Source organism: Triturus cristatus, chromosome 5_2 (genome assembly GCF_964204655.1).
Source record: "Triturus cristatus chromosome 5_2, aTriCri1.1, whole genome shotgun sequence".
NCBI classification, from domain to species: Eukaryota; Metazoa; Chordata; class Amphibia; order Caudata; family Salamandridae; genus Triturus; species Triturus cristatus.
This window is the reverse complement of record NC_140588.1, coordinates 710,403,919-710,423,110: the sequence shown is the minus strand read 5'-3', so window position 1 is coordinate 710,423,110 and position 19,192 is coordinate 710,403,919. Positions and strand designations below refer to the sequence as shown.

The 19,192-nt window shown below is 46.9% G+C and overlaps 1 protein-coding gene across 4 annotated transcripts in view; it reads right to left on the bottom strand.

The window, feature by feature from the left end:
* Positions 1-19,192, bottom strand: part of POF1B (POF1B actin binding protein) — a 261,114-nt gene that overhangs the window by 17,616 nt on the left and 224,306 nt on the right. For all 4 annotated transcript variants that reach the window (XM_085607805.1, XM_085607804.1, XM_085607806.1 and 1 more), the window contains exon 15: positions 10,469-10,539. In XM_085607805.1, the coding sequence (XP_085463931.1) occupies positions 10,469-10,539 (71 nt within the window). The remainder of the gene's footprint in view (positions 1-10,468; positions 10,540-19,192) is intronic.

Here is a 19,192-nt window from a genome sequence, read left to right as displayed (position 1 = left end):
CCTGGCTGTCAAGTATGTAGTGTTTTGCGAAAACGTGTTCTTACATGCATGTCGCAGCCCGCGAGATGTCAAGAACAGCTATTCTGTGTGCCCTTCGTTGGACCTGGCAGGCAAGTAAGTAGTGTTTTGCAAAAATGTGCACTTACATGCATGTCACAGCCTGACAGATGCCAAGAACGGCTACTCTTTGGGGGAGCGCAGTAGTAGCAGCCTTAGCCTTTGTCACTATGTGTTCTTGAAGGTGGCCAAAATGTCTAGCGATGGTTCTCCCCACTATCAGAAGATGCTCTGTGCCACCTTGGAATGTGGACGCCATTCGTAATTTGCCAGACGGCACCGACTGAGTTCATCGGCTCTGGCAATAAAGGATCCAGCCAGGTGGTTTGTGATCACGAAAATGTTCTGACGCTCCAGCCAGCTCCAAAGGAGCCGAGCCTCCTGGTACAAGAACCAGGACCCCACCCTGCATGTTGGAGTACTGCATGGTAGTAGGGTTGTGTGTGAAAATCTGCACCAGTATCCCCTTGATGGATGGCAGGAAAGCCTTCAACTCCAAATGAATGGTTTGTAGCCTCTGCAGATTGATATGGAGTCAGGCTTCCGCTGGAGACCAGTGTCTTCTGATCTCCACCTCCCCCAGATGCACCTAACCTAGTAGTGATAAATATGTCACTTACATCAACTCTGGGCGAAGGGATAGGGGTCTGTTGCTGGACCAACTGCGCTCAAGCAGCAACCACTGCAGATCGTGGGCCATCTCTTCTGAAATTATGAATCAAATCCATTAAATTGCCGCAGTCCTGGGCCGAATGCCACTTCCCATTGCAAAGTCTTGAAAAAGGATGAAACTCTGGGGTAATATCCCAAATGTCCTGGACTCACTGTGGTAGAGGGCAGGTGCACTATCTAGAACATCCCCAATAAATGGCAAACTTTTTGAAGTAGTCGGGAGCGACTTCAGCATGCTGATCAAGAACCCCAACTATGTCAAGAGGTTAGTCATTGTCTAGAGGTGATCAATGACTGAGTGTGACGAGTCCACCTTTAACAACCAGTCATCAAGTTAGGGAAAGACTGCTATCCCCATCCTCCGAAAGTGTGCGACAACCACCGCCATCCCTTTCGTGAACAACCAAGGGGCATTAGTGAGGTCAAAGGTGAGTACTGTGAACAGGTAATGCTCCTGGCCGACCTTCAACCAAAGGTAACACTTGTGAGGCCACATGACAGGTATATGAAAATACTCGTCCTGTAGGTCGAAGGACACCATACAGTCTCCTGCGACCAGTACACTTAGAACTTTGAATTTATCCTTCTGAGAAAGGCATTCAGGGATCGAAGGTCCATTATAGGCCTGAGGTCATGTTCCTTTTTCTGCACAAGGAAATATCGAAAGTAGCAATCATCTACACTTTCTGGGTCTGGGACCCTCTTGATGGCTCTCTTGGAGAGCAGCACTCGCACCTCCAGGAACAGAATAGAGAATTGCTCCTCCAAACGTTGATTGGAAGGTGGGGTGGGTAGGTGTAAATATGGTGGAGTGGACAAAAAAGTATGGTGCAGCCATGCTGAACATTTTGAATGACCCATGTGTCGGACCTAAAAGATCACCATCATGGGAGAAAAAATGTAATACTGCCCCCCCACAGGATGATATGTGCTGGCAAGGTCAAAGCGACTTAGAGGCAGATGCCACAGGTGAAGAGGGCTGGGAGGATTGGTGTCCTTGCAGGCCTGCACTATGACTGCCAGATCCCTACCTAGTCCAATGCCTCAATAGGTCTGAAGTGATAGTTGAAGTGAGGGGCGATTGATGCTGTCTGTATGCCAATCCTCTTGAGTAGCCCCAATATTGCCAAAACTTGTGAGCTCCTAAATTTCCAAAACTTGTGAGGGAACTGCTTAGCAGGTGTTAGCAGTCACAGAGTGTGGGGTAGCTCCACTATCTTTGAAACACTCAAGAGCGGAATTATCTTTCTCACCAAAGAGGGGAGAACCATCAAAGGGCATATGAGTGAGCAAAGCTTGCACATCTCCTGAAAAGCCTGTAGAATGCATTCATGTGTAGTGGTGAAGCACAACACTAGTGTCAACTGGCCTTCTCAAACAGTCAGTACTTTCAAGGCCAGCACGAATCACATACTCGATTATATTCTGTCCATCTTGTATTGTCTGTGCCTGGGAGGCTCTAAGGTCTTTCATGACCGCAGGCAAGATATCACTGGCTTTGTCCCGTAGGGCATGCATATAGCAGCCTAACATATAAACTGCATTAACTGATTACAGTGCCAAATGGCTGAAAAGAACATTTGTTTCCCGAAAGCCTTAATTTGTTTGGACGCTTTATCTGGTACTTTCGAGGGGACAGAATTTGGATTAACTTTGCTAGTGTATTCCTGCACCACTAAAGTCTCTCAAGTAGGGTGCTTGGTGAGAAAGTCAGGGTCTCTAGGTGCCAGCCTAGGACACCTGTACACCTCTCTATTCACTGACAGACACAAATATGGTTTAGACCAAGTTCCCATCAAATGTCATGAAGGGCATCATTAAAAGGAAGAAAGTACTCAGATGCAGCTGGTTCTGGTGTAAGATTTCTGTAAGTTAGCTTTGGTTTCAACAGAGGGCAACTGTAAATCCGGCATTTCAGCTGTCCTCCGAACCGCAACCGCGAATTACACACTGTCCTCTGTCGGTGAGCCAAGTGGCAAATCCATCTCTGTGTCCGGGTTGTATCAAGCAAATTGGGTTCTTGCAATTCTGTGTATATTTTTCATCACTATTATGTGGAAGAAGCTCACCATGATCACTTCCTACTGGGGTGCCTTGGTCTGATTCAGATCCAAACAGATGATTGAGCCTCTCTTGGCGCCACCATGGTAGTGGTCAGGTGGGAGCTTAGAGCATGACCGTCACGTGACAACACTAGGTGAGGCGGATCAGAGCGTGTTTGGACTAGAAGTGGTGGAGTGGAGCTTTGGTCATTTTACCGTGGCCGAGGAGAGTGTGAGGCGCTTTCAACAGGGGCCGGGACTGCGAGACCCAGGGTTCCGCGCAGGATCAACGCAGCGCACCTGGAGTCTCTTCCCGCCCCCTGCTCCTCCCCGTTTGCCTTGCCTGGCTTGCCCCTTCATAACAGCTCGCGGCCCCCGCTTCGCGGGAGCCGCTCGCAGCTGTGTGCAGAGTTCGTGACTTTGACCTTAACACCCTGTTCGTTTGCCTACAGAAGTGGTGGAGTGGAGCTTTGGTCATTTTACCGTGGCCGAGGAGAGTGTGAGGCGCTTTCAACAGGGGCCGGGACTGCGAGACCCAGGGTTCCGCGCAGGATCAACGCAGCGCACCTGGAGTCTCTTCCCGCCCCCTGCTCCTCCCCGTTTGCCTTGCCTGGCTTGCCCCTTCATAACAGCTCGCGGCCCCCGCTTCGCGGGAGCCGCTCGCAGCTGTGTGCAGAGTTCGTGACTTTGACCTTAACACCCTGTTCGTTTGCCTACAGAAGTGGTGGAGTGGAGCTTTGGTCATTTTACCGTGGCCGAGGAGAGTGTGAGGCGCTTTCAACAGGGGCCGGGACTGCGAGACCCAGGGTTCCGCGCAGGATCAACGCAGCGCACCTGGAGTCTCTTCCCGCCCCCTGCTCCTCCTATAAAATCGTGCCCCTGACGCATAGCGGGACGCGTGTGCGGGACGCCGGACGAAGCCCGGACAAAGGGCGGACAGTCTTAGACAGTCCGAGACAGGCTGAGACTGGACTGGACACGCTACTCAGCCCTTACTGTCTTCGTTTTGCGTGGTTTGCAGTAAGACTATTCATACTTGTTTCTACTTCTTGGATATACCGTCATCCATTATAACACTGTTGTTATTTGGTTATTATTACTAGTTCAAGAAGAATGCCTAAAAAGAATTTAGCGGCGGGAGGTAACTCAATAGAAAACTATATGATACAAGTAGTCTCTAAGATTAACAACGAGAGGCGCGAATCCTTAGGTCTTAGCCTGTCCCCTAACTTATCTCCCCTAAGCCCTTCACCTGATTCACCCTGGATTGATAAACCTTCTCAGGTCGAGGGAAGTGCAGTTTTAGACTCTGATACCTTAGAACATGGCATTTCAAACCTGAGTACTCGTACAACACAGGGTCAAGACATAGCTCGGGCTAATGACTCGGAATGTCAGGTAGTTGACACTGATCAAGACCAAGATCAAATTGTGCAGGAGAGTGAGCAGCCAAATAATGAAGCTGATCCCCCAGTTCTAGATCATGCGCCACGTGCCATCAGAAAATGTAGAAAAACTCAATTATACCGTGGTGGAGTTCTTTTAGGGAAGAAGAGGGTTGCGTCACCCGTGAGAAGTAGGGACAAAAGCAGGGGGAAAGTAGAAGAACCCGAGAAGTATAATGTGGATGAGGAGTTATTATCAAGATTAGCTGATTTAATTGACACTAAACTTAAAATCTTAATTAAACCAGTAGTGACCAAATTGGACAAGCTAACTGCTGATATAAAGAAACTAGGTGCAGATCAAAAAAAGTTAGTAGAAGCTGTGTCTAATATATCAGACACAGTTACCAGCCTAGCTCTACCCGTAAAAGAGGCTCTTTTTCCTTCATCTGAGGGAGGCACTACCTCAAACACTATACACGCAAATCTACAGGAACAGTCCTCAACTACAGCGACACATCATTTACTGCCAGGAGATACATTACCCCCAATTCCGCCTGTAATACCTGCACCTACTACAGAAGAAGTTATGGTACAGTTTCTGGAAGATGCGGCTCCATTAGTACTGGTATTGGCTAACGTCCCCCCACTAGCCCCAGACCAATCAGAATCCCCCCCGGCAGTAACAAGTAAGGCCCTGCACTGGTTATCAGGCAATATGCAGCTGGCCCCGTGGGGGAAACAACAGCTAGCTGGTGACATTAAGTCAGCCAGAAGGGTCCCATGGATAGGTCAAAACCCTAAAAAATTCAAGGGTGACTGCATTATTATAAATTTTGCCAATTCTGCAGTTTTACCAAACATCCTGCCAAATATTTTGCCGCCGCAGCGCAGAAGAGGTACCATCATTCCTCTCACCCTAGAATTTTTCGGCAAAAAACAGCGGAGCATGTCCTATCCTAAGCCTACCCATAATTTCACCAGGCCTATATGGCTAGCGACATCTAATGGCTGGGGTTTTGAGGTACCAACTAATAACTGGGGGTATAGTCAGGATAGAAGGGAACGTCCAATACGACCACCCCCTCCAGATCAATATTACTCTACTCATTTTAATAATCACTTTAACATCCCCATCTCCAATAGGTATGGCATCTTCTCAGATGAGGGGGGACTGGATGGGGTGGAATGACTACCTGACACATCTTCTAACCTCCTCCCCACCGACCGATTGCCAGAAGTTACAGACTTTGGAGATATTCTACAAGGGTTAGAACCGCAAGGCAGTAAGGATGGGGGTTTGGTTGGCTGGAATCAAATAGATATACCAGGTTTACCCACTGATATAAACCCAGCCTGTCCTCAAGCTTGTTCTTCGGCTAATCCCGGGACAGATGGGGTACGCTGCTGTACAGGCTTAACACCTATCACTCAAATTGTATGTGGAAATGTGGCTATAATACAACATGAACCAATTAAATATAAGGAGGGGCTATTATCCTGGAATATAGCTGGACTGCAGGATAAATTGTTTAATATAGATTGGTTATCCTTTGTTAAAAATTACCCCGTTATATGCCTCCAAGAAACCTGGGCAGTGGGGAAAAATATACACATTGACGGTTATGAGAGTTTTATAACTTCGGCAGTTCCTTCACCTTGTGGTAGAGCTAAAGGGGGTTTGGCAATCTTTGTTAACTTATCACTAATATGCCTTAAAACTGTACATCACTCTGGCAATAATAATATTCAGGTTGTCGAATTTAAGAGGGGCAGTACAAGTTTTGCTCTGATCAACTTTTATAACGCAGTGAGTCAGTCTGGCGATTGCAATATGGAGTCATTGCGTGAATTCCTAAGGGCCAAAGATGATTCCCTTCCCCGCCTTAAGATAATAGCGGGTGATTTCAACACTCATTTATGTGGGAATCCTAGCCTGAGTCCTGTTGGTCATTTGGGTTGTAACAATCTGGAAGGAATACACTTTGATCACTCGCGAAGGGGTTCATGTTTAAATGACTTAATGAATGAATATAACCTTTTCACTGCTATGTCAATAGTTGAGGAACAAACTGTATTTTCAACCCCTACTTTTAAAGGTCACGCAACAGGGTCATATATAGACCATATTCTATTATCGGCAGAATTTGTTAATTTTGTTGGGGATTTTTCGATTATTTCAAGCATTTTTAGCGATCACAATCCTTTATGTATTACTATGGGTGTGAACTTACTCGAAAAACATAACCCTCGAGAGGACTGTGGTACCACTAAATGTATTAATGGTAAGCGACGCTTAAAGTGGTCAATGGTGGACTGTAAGCAATTTTATTTTTCTATCAACAATGTATGCAATCATGATCTGATAACATGTACATCTACTGCTTCAGCACCATTACAAATTCTGACGTCTTTTAATGAGATTGCTAAAAAGGTGGAGTCACTTTTAACGTTACCTGCTAAGAGGATAGCTAACTCATCCAATAATCCAAAATGGTTTGACAGCAACTGTTCGAAGGCCAGTCGCGAGCTCAAGAAAGCATTAAAAACAAACCAGAGAGATCCTTCAACCATCAGGGTGTTGCGGGCTGAGTACAAAAAGTCTCTTGCCATTCGCAAACGTGCTATTAAGAAAAGCGTTTGGGAGTCCTTGTTAGATCCAGAGATACTAAAAAATAGCTCTAAGTTCTGGGAGATCCTTAACAAGCCCTTATTTGATCATCCCAGTATTTCAAGTACAGGCACCAAAATCCCAGAAGAAGTTTGGATTAACCACTTCAGTTCCATTTTTAAAGGTAATGGTTCCCAGGTACAATGCAGTCTAAAAGAAATTAGTGAAAAATCCCTGTTCTTCACAACTGATGAGGTAATAAAGGGCATAGAAGGCCTATCAAACAACAAGGCCCCAGGACCTGACGGTCTCCCTCCTGATCTTTTTAAATCTTGTATAACACTCTGGGCACCGGTCCTTACAGCTGTACTTAATGCTGCTGTGCTTTGTGGATGCCCAAAATCATGGGGGGTATCCACTATTGTGCCTATTTTTAAAAAAGGAGACCGCAGTAGCCCTGCCTGCTATCGACCAATATCTTTAATAAACTCCGTGGTTAAAGTTGTGGGAGGAGTAATTTTGAACAGATTGGTCAGATGGTCAGAAGAAAATAATATAATATCTTCAATCCAGTATGGATTCAGGCCTGGTCATTCTACGATTTCACAATGTTTAAACTTATACCTCATCATCGCGAAGTATACTAAGGCTCGAAGAGGAACGATCCATATGGCGTTCATGGATCTTTCCTCGGCTTTCGATTGTGTGAGCCGGGGGAAGCTCTGGGACGCCATGCTAAAAATGGGTGTGGATCCAAACTTAGTTGATTTGTTAGATGATATGCACTCGGACACCAATGCAAATGTCAGATTCACCCAAGACCTGAATGTGACCAAAGACTTTGGGGTGCATCGTGGTGTCCGACAAGGCTGCATCCTGGCCCCATTCCTTTTTAACTTATACATAAATGATCTGGAAGAGCATCTTTTAAGCACCAATACGGATTATCCGTACATAGGCCGTAGGGGGCTGCCAGTCCTTTTATATGCGGATGACGCAGTTCTCCTATCAAGAACAGCAAACGGACTACAAATCTTACTAGACTCCTTCCATTCTTTCATGACCTCAAGAGAGTTAAGCATTAATAACTCTAAATCATACATAATGAAGGTCGGACAGGGAAATAAAAAAGTAAACTGCCTAAATGTAAATGGTGTACGTATTCCTACTACACATACATTTTCCTATCTCGGGGTCCTCTTTGACAGTCAATTAAATTGGGGACCCGTGATTGAAAAAAAGAAGGGAGAAGTCACTAGGGTAAACGCGGCAATAATGGACTTTTCTAAGAAAGTGGGCAATAGTCCAGTTGCCGCCTTGCTCCAACTTTACCAAGCAAAAAGTGTCTCCACAGCGTGCTATGGAAGTGAAATTTGGGGTTATGTTCCTCCGGATCCCTTACAGACTGTTGAAAATAACTTCTTGAAATTAGTATTAAGGGTTCCCAGGGGCACGGCCAACTTCTCCGTGCACGAGGAACTGGGGGTTTCCTTCGTAAGTGACAAGATTGCTGTTAATCCCATGTTATGCTGGATGAATTGTTGGTTAAATGATAACATTCCACTAACCCAGCTTATTTTAAGAGAGTCACTCACATGGGACAACAGGATGAAGGTTCCCTGGTTAAAGTATCTTTTTAAGTGCTTTGCTGATCTAGGTCGCCCTGAACTCTTTTTATCCCCTGAATCGATCACTAAACAGGATGTTATAACGGTCAAGAAAGCTTTTATTGATCTTAGAATCCAAGATAGGGAATCACGTGAGCTAAAAAAAGAAAGTGTTCGTAATCATGTATTAGTAAAAAGCACCTTGCTCATGGAACCCTATTTATCCTGGCAATTGTCCAGTTATGACCGTTTCTTACTGATCAGGTTCAGGTTTAATCTGTTTCATTTTCTGCTGGCTGTACCTAGGGGATCTCATCGTGGACAAGTGTTGCCGGCTTGCGGCTGCGACGATATGTCTCCGCAAGACCTGGCACACTTTCTTTTCTTTTGTCCCTTTTATACTGTACCGAGGAATCTATATTTAAAACCCTGTCTGAAAAAACTAAATTTTATACAATATCGTCCTGCACTGCACTTTCTACAGCTATTAAGTTGTGAATATACCTTGTATCTATGTAGTTTTTTAAAATTGGCAGTAAAATTTAGAAATAGTATGGAAGGATAAAAATAATATATGAATTGCTATTACCTCTTTTTTATAATGGACTCCACAAAATACTCTGAATGCTTGTTGTATATTTGTCTTCACCTGCTTATCTTACAACTGTATTTTATCTTTATGTATTAATGTGTTCTTTTTAAATGTAGTGTAAATGCTTTTATGGTTGTCAATTCGCACAACCGAATAAAGTTTATTGACTTGACTTGAATGACCTACAGTGCAATGATGACATCCATTTGTTATTGAATGTATTTACAGATATCCAGACACAAAAGTAGGAATGCTCCTATTCTAAAAGACAAATTAGACTGTCTTATACATTGTCCCTCTTGTTTTTATTTTTTATGTGGATGTATTTGGGTTTTTGTGAATATGAAATTTTAAGTATATGAGTTTTAAAGGAGAGTTATAAAAGCCTATATACTTTTTCAAACTTCCGTGGAATTTGATTGTGTTTGACTTGAGACATTGTTGTGAGCGATGAAGGAGTGAATGTTTGCTTATTTAGTTTCTTCCTGGGGGGAAGCTTTTTAATTTTGGTTGGTAGAACCCTATCCCCTTGGTTTGAGGGGTATTTCTTATTACTTTGATCAAGTAGTTGTGGCCAGGTGGGGCGTAGGCACCAGAGTAGGCATCAGTACTGGAATTGGTACAGGACCCTAAACTGTTCCTAAGGGACAGTAGGCATCTGGCGAGGTCCCGCCAGTGGAAACCAAACTGGTGGCCCCTGCAGATCCTTGGGGACCAAAGGTGCAATAGAGAGAGTGAGTCAAGTTCAGAGGATCAGCAGCATGGCCTCCTTGAAGGCTTACACTTGCTGCAGCATCAATGACAGCCTGGAGAATTCGGGGAGCATCGGGATAAGTCCGCGAAGTGACAACAAAACTCAGAAGTTCCGCAAGTGGCGGAGTGCAGCACAAACTGTTGTTTGCGCTGATCTTCCTGCTACTCTAGTAGAAATTCTACCCGAGCAGAAGGTTGCGCTCGCCAACTTACCACGGAAACTCCGCGAAAGGAGCAGAGTTCACTGCCCAGACGTAGAATTGTGATGGGCTCAGCACTCCCCAGGAGTCCAATCGGACAAATCATCCAATGTTTATAGCAAATGCTAACAACCCGGACATAATTAGGCACATGCTTCTAATATACCTTTCTGGTTTCAATGTTCTTTTCCTACTCACATTTGATGTACATCGTTAGATGGCTGCCTTGGGGAAGGTTGCCTTCACTCATCCATTATGTACATGCTTTGTAGACATCTCTGGTGAATTTCTTTTTCTAGTGTGTGTAATTTTCACCTCCCCAGTACACTAGGTTTACATTCTTTAAAACTTGTACAAACATAAGCTTTGCTGGCCCCAAGTTCAGTAACCCCCCCACTCAATTTTTAACTTTTATTAGGTTGGTCCTAAATGCCAATTTCAAATAATACATTCTAATTGCTTGTGAAAACCTCTAAAATACTAACAGTGCTATAAGGTACACATACAAATAACATATCAGCATGCCTGTTTGATATACACAAACGTTACTTTTTTGTGATGATTGCCTTGGTTACACCTCCCTTGGAAGACTCCCTTTCTTGGCGCAGTCTGAAGAGTTCCTATAGGGGGGTGGGAAGGAGAAACACAATTTCAACAGAAATCTTCTGTCCAGACAATAAAATGAAAAGAATAAATAAAAAGGCATCAACCTTTACAACGCAACTTTTACAACGCACTACCTTTACAACGCATTTTTTACAACGCATAATCCATTACAACGCATGACATTACAACGCATGACACTACAACGCATTTTTAAAAACTACCTTTACAACGCATTCCATTACAACGCATACTACCATTACAACGCATACCATTACAACGCATAATATTACACTACACTATCCAACACTTACCCTACTGTTGCACCCCCTGGAGTTAGAATAGTAATTTTTACCCCTATACTGTCCAACACTTACCCTACTGTTGCACCCCCTGGAGTTAGAATAGTAATTTTTACCCCTATACTATCCAACACTTACCCTACTGTTGCACCCCCTGGAGTTAGAATAGTAATTTTTACCCCTATACTATCCAACACTTACCCTACTGATGCACCCCCTGGAGTTAGAATAGTAATTTTTACCCCTATACTATCCAACACTTACCCTACTGTTGCACCCCCTGGAGTTAGAAAAGTAACTTTTACCCCTATTCTATCTAATACTTACCTTAAATGCAATTTAATATTATGCGTTGTAATGGTATGCGTTGTAACGGTATTATGCGTTGTAATGGAAATGCGTTGTAAAGGTAGTTTTTAAAAATGCGTTGTAGTGTCATGCGTTGTAATGTCATGCGTTGTAATGGATTATGCGTTGTAAAAAATGCGTTGTAAGTGCATGCGTTGTAAAAGTGTGAGTTGTAACGTCATACATCCACTCGAAGGCCTATTACTGTTGTAGGTTCAAAAGCCACATCTCTTTCATAGAGTTCAAACCAATTGGCAACTAAATGACGATGTCCTGACGGAAGAAACCTAATGTATATACCTTTCCTTAATTATATTTGCCATGCGGCACTTAATATGATCAAACAGCTGATTTTTAAGTAGTTTACCAAATTAAGGGAGATCACATTCCTCCCACATATGTATTTTAGATATTGGAATGCATGCTCCATTTGCAGTAAAGCTTTTAATTATTTTGTGTGTTTAAGTTTCTCACAGTTTGTTTAATTAAAAAAATAAAATCAGGGCGAGTTTGAGATCACGTTTTGCGAATTTATTCTTAACACATCTGGTACCAAGTCCTTCCAAACATATAGAATTACCTACATTGCACAGCCTTCATGCAGACTTTTTAGTTTTACAGCAACCAATATGTATATCATGTTTCTATGGCACTGCTTTTAAACGGTGATCTGCAGAATCCGATTAACCACTATAGGAAGTCATATTTACAGCAACATCTGAAATATTTATAGGTAAAAGCCTGTGCTTGTGTTACCTTGACCGCTTATATGACGTGTACATAAAACAACACTTCCATATGATGCAAAATACCGCTAATGGGTCATTAAAACTACAAGTACTAAAAATATGCTATCTCTAATGTAGTTTAATTTTCATTGTGTGTTCTTATGTGTTCTGAGCGCAGTGTCAGCACACGCCGAAAGTCTAAATGCAAGCAAAGTGCCTAGATGCGCACAAAATGTCTAACATGCAAGGTCTGTACATGCTTGCAAAGTGTCCTGCAAAGTAATAATGGAAGGTTTTCCACCCTAGGATCCTCCTGCACCGGCTCCCTACACTGATATCCTATGCCAACTCCCTAAACTCACCTAAAGCATTGACCCCCTACAGGCACATTCTGCACTGACCCCCTGAAAGCCCTCACACAAGCACCCCAAGTACTCATCCTCTATCCACACTCCTGCACACACATGCCCAAGACTCACCCTGAGCACGAAGGCACAACGTTCACCAGCACTCACAATCCTACCTCTGCATTTCCACCCTTCTTCTGGACTCACACAGGCACAAACCTCTATCACTCATACGCAGGCACACGGTTAACTCACCCCATGCACGCAACTCAGACATGTCTTTGCACTTACCCTCGTATCATACACATATACATACACACACACACGAACAAGACACCCTGCACACACAGAGACACCACTAAGCATGCACAAACACTCCTTCCCTGCATGCATACCTTACACTCACCCAGACATCCCTTGCCACTCACAGAGGTATCCTGCACTCACACACAAGCATCCCTTCCAGTCACACACCAGTACCCTTTCTGCATTCACGCCATTCACTAACCCCCTATAGATTACTCTGCACTAACCCACTACAGGCACCTTTTAAAGACACTGTTTTCCCTGCACCTGCCGGCACTCATACTAGCGCATTCTGCACCACTTTGAACTCAAACATGTGCATACTTCATTCACTCCCTACCCTGGATTATGGGGTGAGGGCCAAGAGCTCTTGGATTCCCTTCCCACAACACCCATGTAGAGAGAGGGAGAGCTCTCAGACCTTTTCTTGAAAACTCATAGGACAACCTCTCCTGTCAGAACAAATAGAAGGCTTGGGCAGTAGATTGTGGGGTATAGTTGGAGCAAGCAATCTATCAGGGGACATACCACAGGGCCGGGACAAAGATTAGAAGAGGGCTTGACAAAAGGCATGGCACCTATCCCACTACTGCAATGTCATTTCAAGTGATGTTATAGACCCCTCTTATTGATCAAATGATGTTGTTAACTGTATTAATCTATAATTTATTTTACTCATCTTCATGGATTCTGGGCACTTTGTGTCTTTGTATTTGAACGACTCATGGACTCCTCGATATTTTCCAAAGTCTTGCTTCTTTCCTTAGTAGTAGTTCAATAAATGACCTCTCTTTTTTGTACTGATTGTTTTATTTTTTTATCAACAGGGAGAAATACTGAGCCTAGGTTTCGGGCTTGAGCAGTACTGAGATATATCGCAGCTGATGGATTTCTAGTAAAAGGGGATACGTAGGTTGAAGAATGGAAGCTTGGAGGACGACCACATGCAGCAAGCTATTTTTTTGCTTTAAAGACCAGTATCAGTGGTTTGTGACAACTATTTTCAGGCAGATCATTATTTATCTGGTGGTGGAAGGATGAGGTGACAATTTGTCTCAGGATGATACAGAAAGTTCTTGTATAAAAGCTCTGTGCAGGGGGAGGAGGGGTGGAGAGGGAGATCAATCGGTACGCTAATGTAAAAGTCTATGTTTTGCAGTAGTCGGTGTGTTAGCTGTGTGTAAAGCAGATGTTTTCCCGAATCATACATATTAATAAATATTTCTATCTGGATGCTGGGCTGTAGCTGTGATGAAAGATTCCAACCACAAACAGTAACAAATTGGGATTGAATAGCATGTCGACTTTTATGTGGCAATCATGGGATAAGAATATCTGAGGGAAACTAAATAGGTTTAATGGGTATAGGTAATGAACATTAGAAGACACATGTTTTTTAGATAAATTCAAGGGGAGCAGTGAGGGCCATCCAGTATAGGATTGGAGAGAGTCAATTCTATAGCTGCTATTGGAATCTGGGTTGATATGGACATCAAGTTTCAAGTCACAGTCTAGTCTGACTACTTGGCTTTTAATTGTGAGGCTTGATGGGTTAGCTGGCGGTGTCAAGGGACATCATTGCTTTTGGAGACCCTGAGTTTGTAAAAGCTCAGGATCATTCATATGTTGATAAAAGTTGGCAGTCTTTAGGCCTGGTATTGGTTTTGTTTGTTTGTGATGACTGGTAATATCTGTTTATCACCAATTTATGTGTACTGGTGACGGCCCTATTTGCCAATGCGCTTTAGTGGACTGCAGCACATTCTGTTCCTTGAAGGAATCCAGAAGGGGTTTGTTCAGGATCAAATAAGAAGGATTCCATCTTACAGTGTTATGAGCTGTCAAGGAGGAAGGATAGACCGAGAGAAGAATTCAACATTTTGCAACCACAAAATAACCGAACCAGAGCAGGGTCCAGGCAATGTATATTATCAAAAGATGTAATCAGGGTTGGTGGCTTGGTGTGCTAGTATGGCGGACGTGAGCTGAGCGTGCTCCATCCAGCCACACCCAAATCCTTACCTTATCCTGCCTCTCCGGTATCGGATGTGGTCCCTGGTCGGTCTTGCCATCTCTGATCATTGAGGGCAGCCCCCGAAGCCGAACTTGGGAGCCGCAGCTGGTTCGTGGTGGAGGGCGGAGATCGACATCTGCAGCCCGATTGCGGCACGGCCTCGGCTGGAGCCGCGGTGTCGCGTAATACCCTGCTGCGTTGCCTGGCGGCCACGGCGGCACCAGAAGAGGTGCGCCTTGAGTGGACGACGTGCTGGGCCTTGGAGATGACATACGGAGCGGGGCTCATCCCCCGGGATTCAGGCGGCCTTCCGGTCCCTGCGAGGGCACAGATGCTGTTGTCGGTGGCTTGATCGGGCTGCAGTTTGGTGTGGCAGAGGAGTCGGGGTCACGCGACCGCCATTTTGGTGCCGCAAATTCATCCTTCCAGACGGGTGGATCCCGGGACTGCCGGAGCTTCCTCAGCGCCCAGCGAGTGAATACAGCTGCACGGCCTGGGGTGGTGGCCCAGTGGTGGCCTGTGTCTCCGGCCGCATTGCCTCTCCTCCTCCCCCACCTCCTCAGAGTGTTCATGCCTACTGGGGCCCGGTGGTCTTATCGGGCCACCCGGAGGGAGCCTGCAGTCAGATGGTGCTCTGGTGTGAGTGGCATTGGCCCGAGTAGCGGCCCAATGGCGGGTAACGGGGTTGGCGTGATCCGCTGGCCTCTTTCATTTGGCCCTCACAGACTGCCGTTTTCGGCCGGCTGTCGACCGGACAGTGAGAGGGACCTTATTGGGGTCATTTATTTGGTGCAGCTGGTGGGGAACATCTGGAATTTCGGCGGCTGGGTCGGGTTGCGGTGGGGTGCACCCCTACATCCCTTGTCGGGGCTTCCTTTCCTTCCTGCCTTGCCCCCCGTTCTCCTTGTTCCCTCAGGGGCTCAGTGGTCGTGTCGGGCAGCTAGGCAAGGGACATACATCGGGGGTTCCTTCGGGAGGCTCCGCAGGGACGGCCAAACGAGTGGTAGCCTGTGGGGTGGTCTGCCTCCATCGGGACGCCGTTGAGAGGGGGACCTTGACCATCTTTGGAGCAACTGCATTTCCGCCCCCGGGGAGTCCCTCAGTCGGGGTAGAGGACAGCGGCTGGGCCACTATGACCAGGGACAAGCCGGGCGGTGGCTCGACTAAACAGAGCACTGTGGACAAGTTTACAGGCCAAGGGGCTGCGGCTGCGCCACCCAGGGGGGTCTCAGAGTGCTGTACCTGACAATGCGGCTCTTATGGCTGCCATTACTCAATCCAGGGATATCCTGGAAACCAAGATTGGGGCGGTCGGCTCCGACGTAATGCTGCTGCGCCAGGATCTAAGGAATGCGGTCGCCTGCATTTCAGAGATGGAGACGAGGATCTCAGGTGTGGAGGACGTGGTCGCTACGCTGCAGCAGAAAGTTTCATCTCTTGAGACTACACAACGGGGCCTGGCATCGCGAGTGGAAGACGCGGAGGGAAGGGCACGACGCAACAACCTGCGCTTTGTTGGCTTCCCGGAAGAATGCGAAAAGGGAAATATGGAGCGGTTTCTTACGGACTGGCTAGGGAGCTGGATGCCCCCCGGGAAATTATCGGGTTGCTTTGTGGTGGAGCGTGCTCATGGGGCCCTGATGCAGATGCCCCCTGTAGGGGCCCGTCCACGGCCCGTCATCGCTAAGCTCCTCAATTATCACGACAGGGACACGATTCTGAAACAGGCCCGGGCTAGGGAACAGCTTATGTTCGACAACTCACGCATCTTCATTTTTCCAGATTACACTAAGCTTGTACAGCACCGGCGGCAGTCGATCCTAGCCGCTAAGGCCTGCCTTCATGAACTCAAGCTTCCCTACACCCTGCTCTATCCTGCCCGGTTGCGGGTGGTGTATCAGAACCGCACTCACATTTTTGATACACCTGAGGAGGTGTTCCACTGGACAGATGAAACTGTGCGGCTGCGTCCTGACTCTCCCCCAGGAAGAGAATCTAACTCCTCCTCGGGTGGGCCTGCCTGTTCTCAGCACAGGCCAAGGGGGAGAGGAGGAAGGCGCTCAAAGTCCAGGCGTTGCTCACAGTCTGCGGGTGGCTCGAGGGTGGTCCGTCTCTTTGCCACGTGCTTCGGCGGACTGAACCCAGGTTGACCAAGTGCTTTTCCGAATCTGAAAGCTCCTTATAAGACTGGAGAAGCACGAGTAATGGCCGGTCTCTCCGTGGGGCTCCATGGAAGGAGAGGAGGCCAGTAGACACTGGGCTGTGGGTTGGGGATCCATTGGCGGGTGAGGGGTAGGACCTCCTGTTGGGGTCTGCCAGCTCTGCCTGCCGCGACAGGCACTTCACTGTTTTTGGAGGTACAGGGTGGTGGGGGGGGGGGGGGGGTATTGTTAGGTTGTGTTTTTGTGGCAGGGTTTTGTGGGGTTGCCGCGCTGTCTACCAGGGTTCCGGACTCTGCAGTGTTATGAGTGAGATTTTTGATGCTGCCGTGGTACTGTATAGGACTTGCAAGACGTAGGAATGTCGGTTAACATACAGGAGGCCTCTGGTCTTATTAGAGTTATAGTTAGAATATTAGAGGGGCACTTGACAAGATTAAACGTAGGGCTATCCTGAGATTGGCCAAGCGTGCCCGCGCAGATGTGTTGTTATTGCAGGAGACCCACCTCATGGGGACTAAGGCATTATGTTTCCAGCACTTTGGGTTTACACAGGTCTTTCATTCCGGATTCGTGAGGGGTTCCAGAGGGGTTGCTATTTTAATCCACCGTAGAATTGAATATACATATGTCAAGACCTGGGGGGATATTCAGGGCAGGTATATGTTTGTGCAGGGCACCGTGGGTGGTGAGGTTTTGGTCCTGGGGAGTGTCTATGCCCCTCCGCCTCTTTCCTGGGGGTTAGCGGAAAAGCTTATGGCCCTGTGGGCGGATATACCGGAGGGCCTGGCAGTTGCTGGATGGGACTGGAATGACGTGATGGATGTGGACAGGGACAGAAGGAGGTTGGGGGGTTTCCCTGAGGCCCGCCACCCTACTAAACTACACTCCTTCGTGATGAGTCTCGATTGGGTTGACCCCTGGCGCAGGATGAATGGTTATACATATGTCTCGGCAGTCCATGGTTCTTTTTCCCACCTAGATTATTTGTTTATTCCTAGAGTCTTTGTCAACAGGGTGGTGGAGGCGGATATTCTCCCGCGGGGACTCTCGGACCACTCGCCAGTGGCACTCACTATACGAGCTGGGGGGGCCTGTGGGACATTTTGTTGGCGTTCATCCGTCTGGAACCATCAGAAGGAGGATTATGGGGAACTAATGGAGGATGCCATTGAGCAATATTTGGCCATTAATTTGGGTTCGGTCTCAGGGGTGGGGACTCTTTGGGAGGCCTTGAAGTTCACCATTCGGGGGGGTGGACATTTCCTTTTGTGCTGCTGCCCGACAATTGCGTAGGGAGGCACTGGTCCGTGCGGAAGCTACTATTCTTGAGTTGGAGACGCGCGGCCGGGGAGAGGGGGGGCGACTGGCTCGGCATCAGTTGTTATTAGCGCAACAGGAATACTCACATGTCCTTTTAGACGAGGCTCGCCAGGCTTGGCTGGCTACTTGTAGTAGGATTTATCAATGGCGCGATAAATCTGGTAAAATGTTACATTGATTGTGTCAGGGTTTGCTCCGCCCCCAGGCCCTCCCGGGCGTTGTGGGGTTAGATGGACTCCCCTTGTCGGGCGTGTCGGCTATTGCGCGTAGCTTTGCAGAGTATTATGCTCTTATATGCCTCCACGGAATGCCTCCCACCGGAAGTCATTGATCGTTTCTTGACCGATCTCCCGTCGAGGGCACTGGCAGATGAAGTCAGGGAAGAACTGGAAAGCCCACTTAGTGAAGAGGAATTGAGGATGGCCCTGGGAGATCTGAACGCGGGCAAGGCACCAGGCCCCAATGGGTTTCCGAACAAATTTTTTAAAACGTACTTTCAGCAGCGGGGGCCCCACTACTGCAAGGTGGTGGAGGAGGCCAGGGAGCGGGGGCGTCTGCCCAGAGATTGGAGGCATGCAGAAATAGTGGTCTTCCACAAGCCCGGTAGACGGCCGGAACATAATGCATCGTACAGCCCTATCTCCCTCCTAAATGTGGAGGCCAAGATATTAGCAAAGCATTGGCGAATCGCCTCCGCCCCCATATAGCTTTGATTGTACATCCAGATCAGGCTGGGTTCATGCCCCAACGTGCAACCCGTCACAATATCCGGAGGGCACACGTGGCAGTTGCGACGGTACAGGGATTTTAGGATGTTGGCGGATATGGACAGGGCGTTCGATTCTTTGAGTTGGGTCTATCTATTCACGCTCCTGCGGCAGCTGAATATTGGACCATGTTTCTTGTCCTACTGGACCCTGTTATAGACTGATTTGACGGCTTTGGTGCGAGTTGAGGGCTTTGTCTCCTCTGCTTTCTCCATTGGACGAGGCACTAGACAGGGGGGTCCACTGTCCCCGTATCTTTTTGCTCTAGCAATGGAACCTGGGCAGCATGGGTGCGGATGGACGCTCAAGTTTGCGGTTTTGAATGGGCATGCGGGCTGTCTGATCGCATTGCCCTATATGCAGATGATGTTTTGTT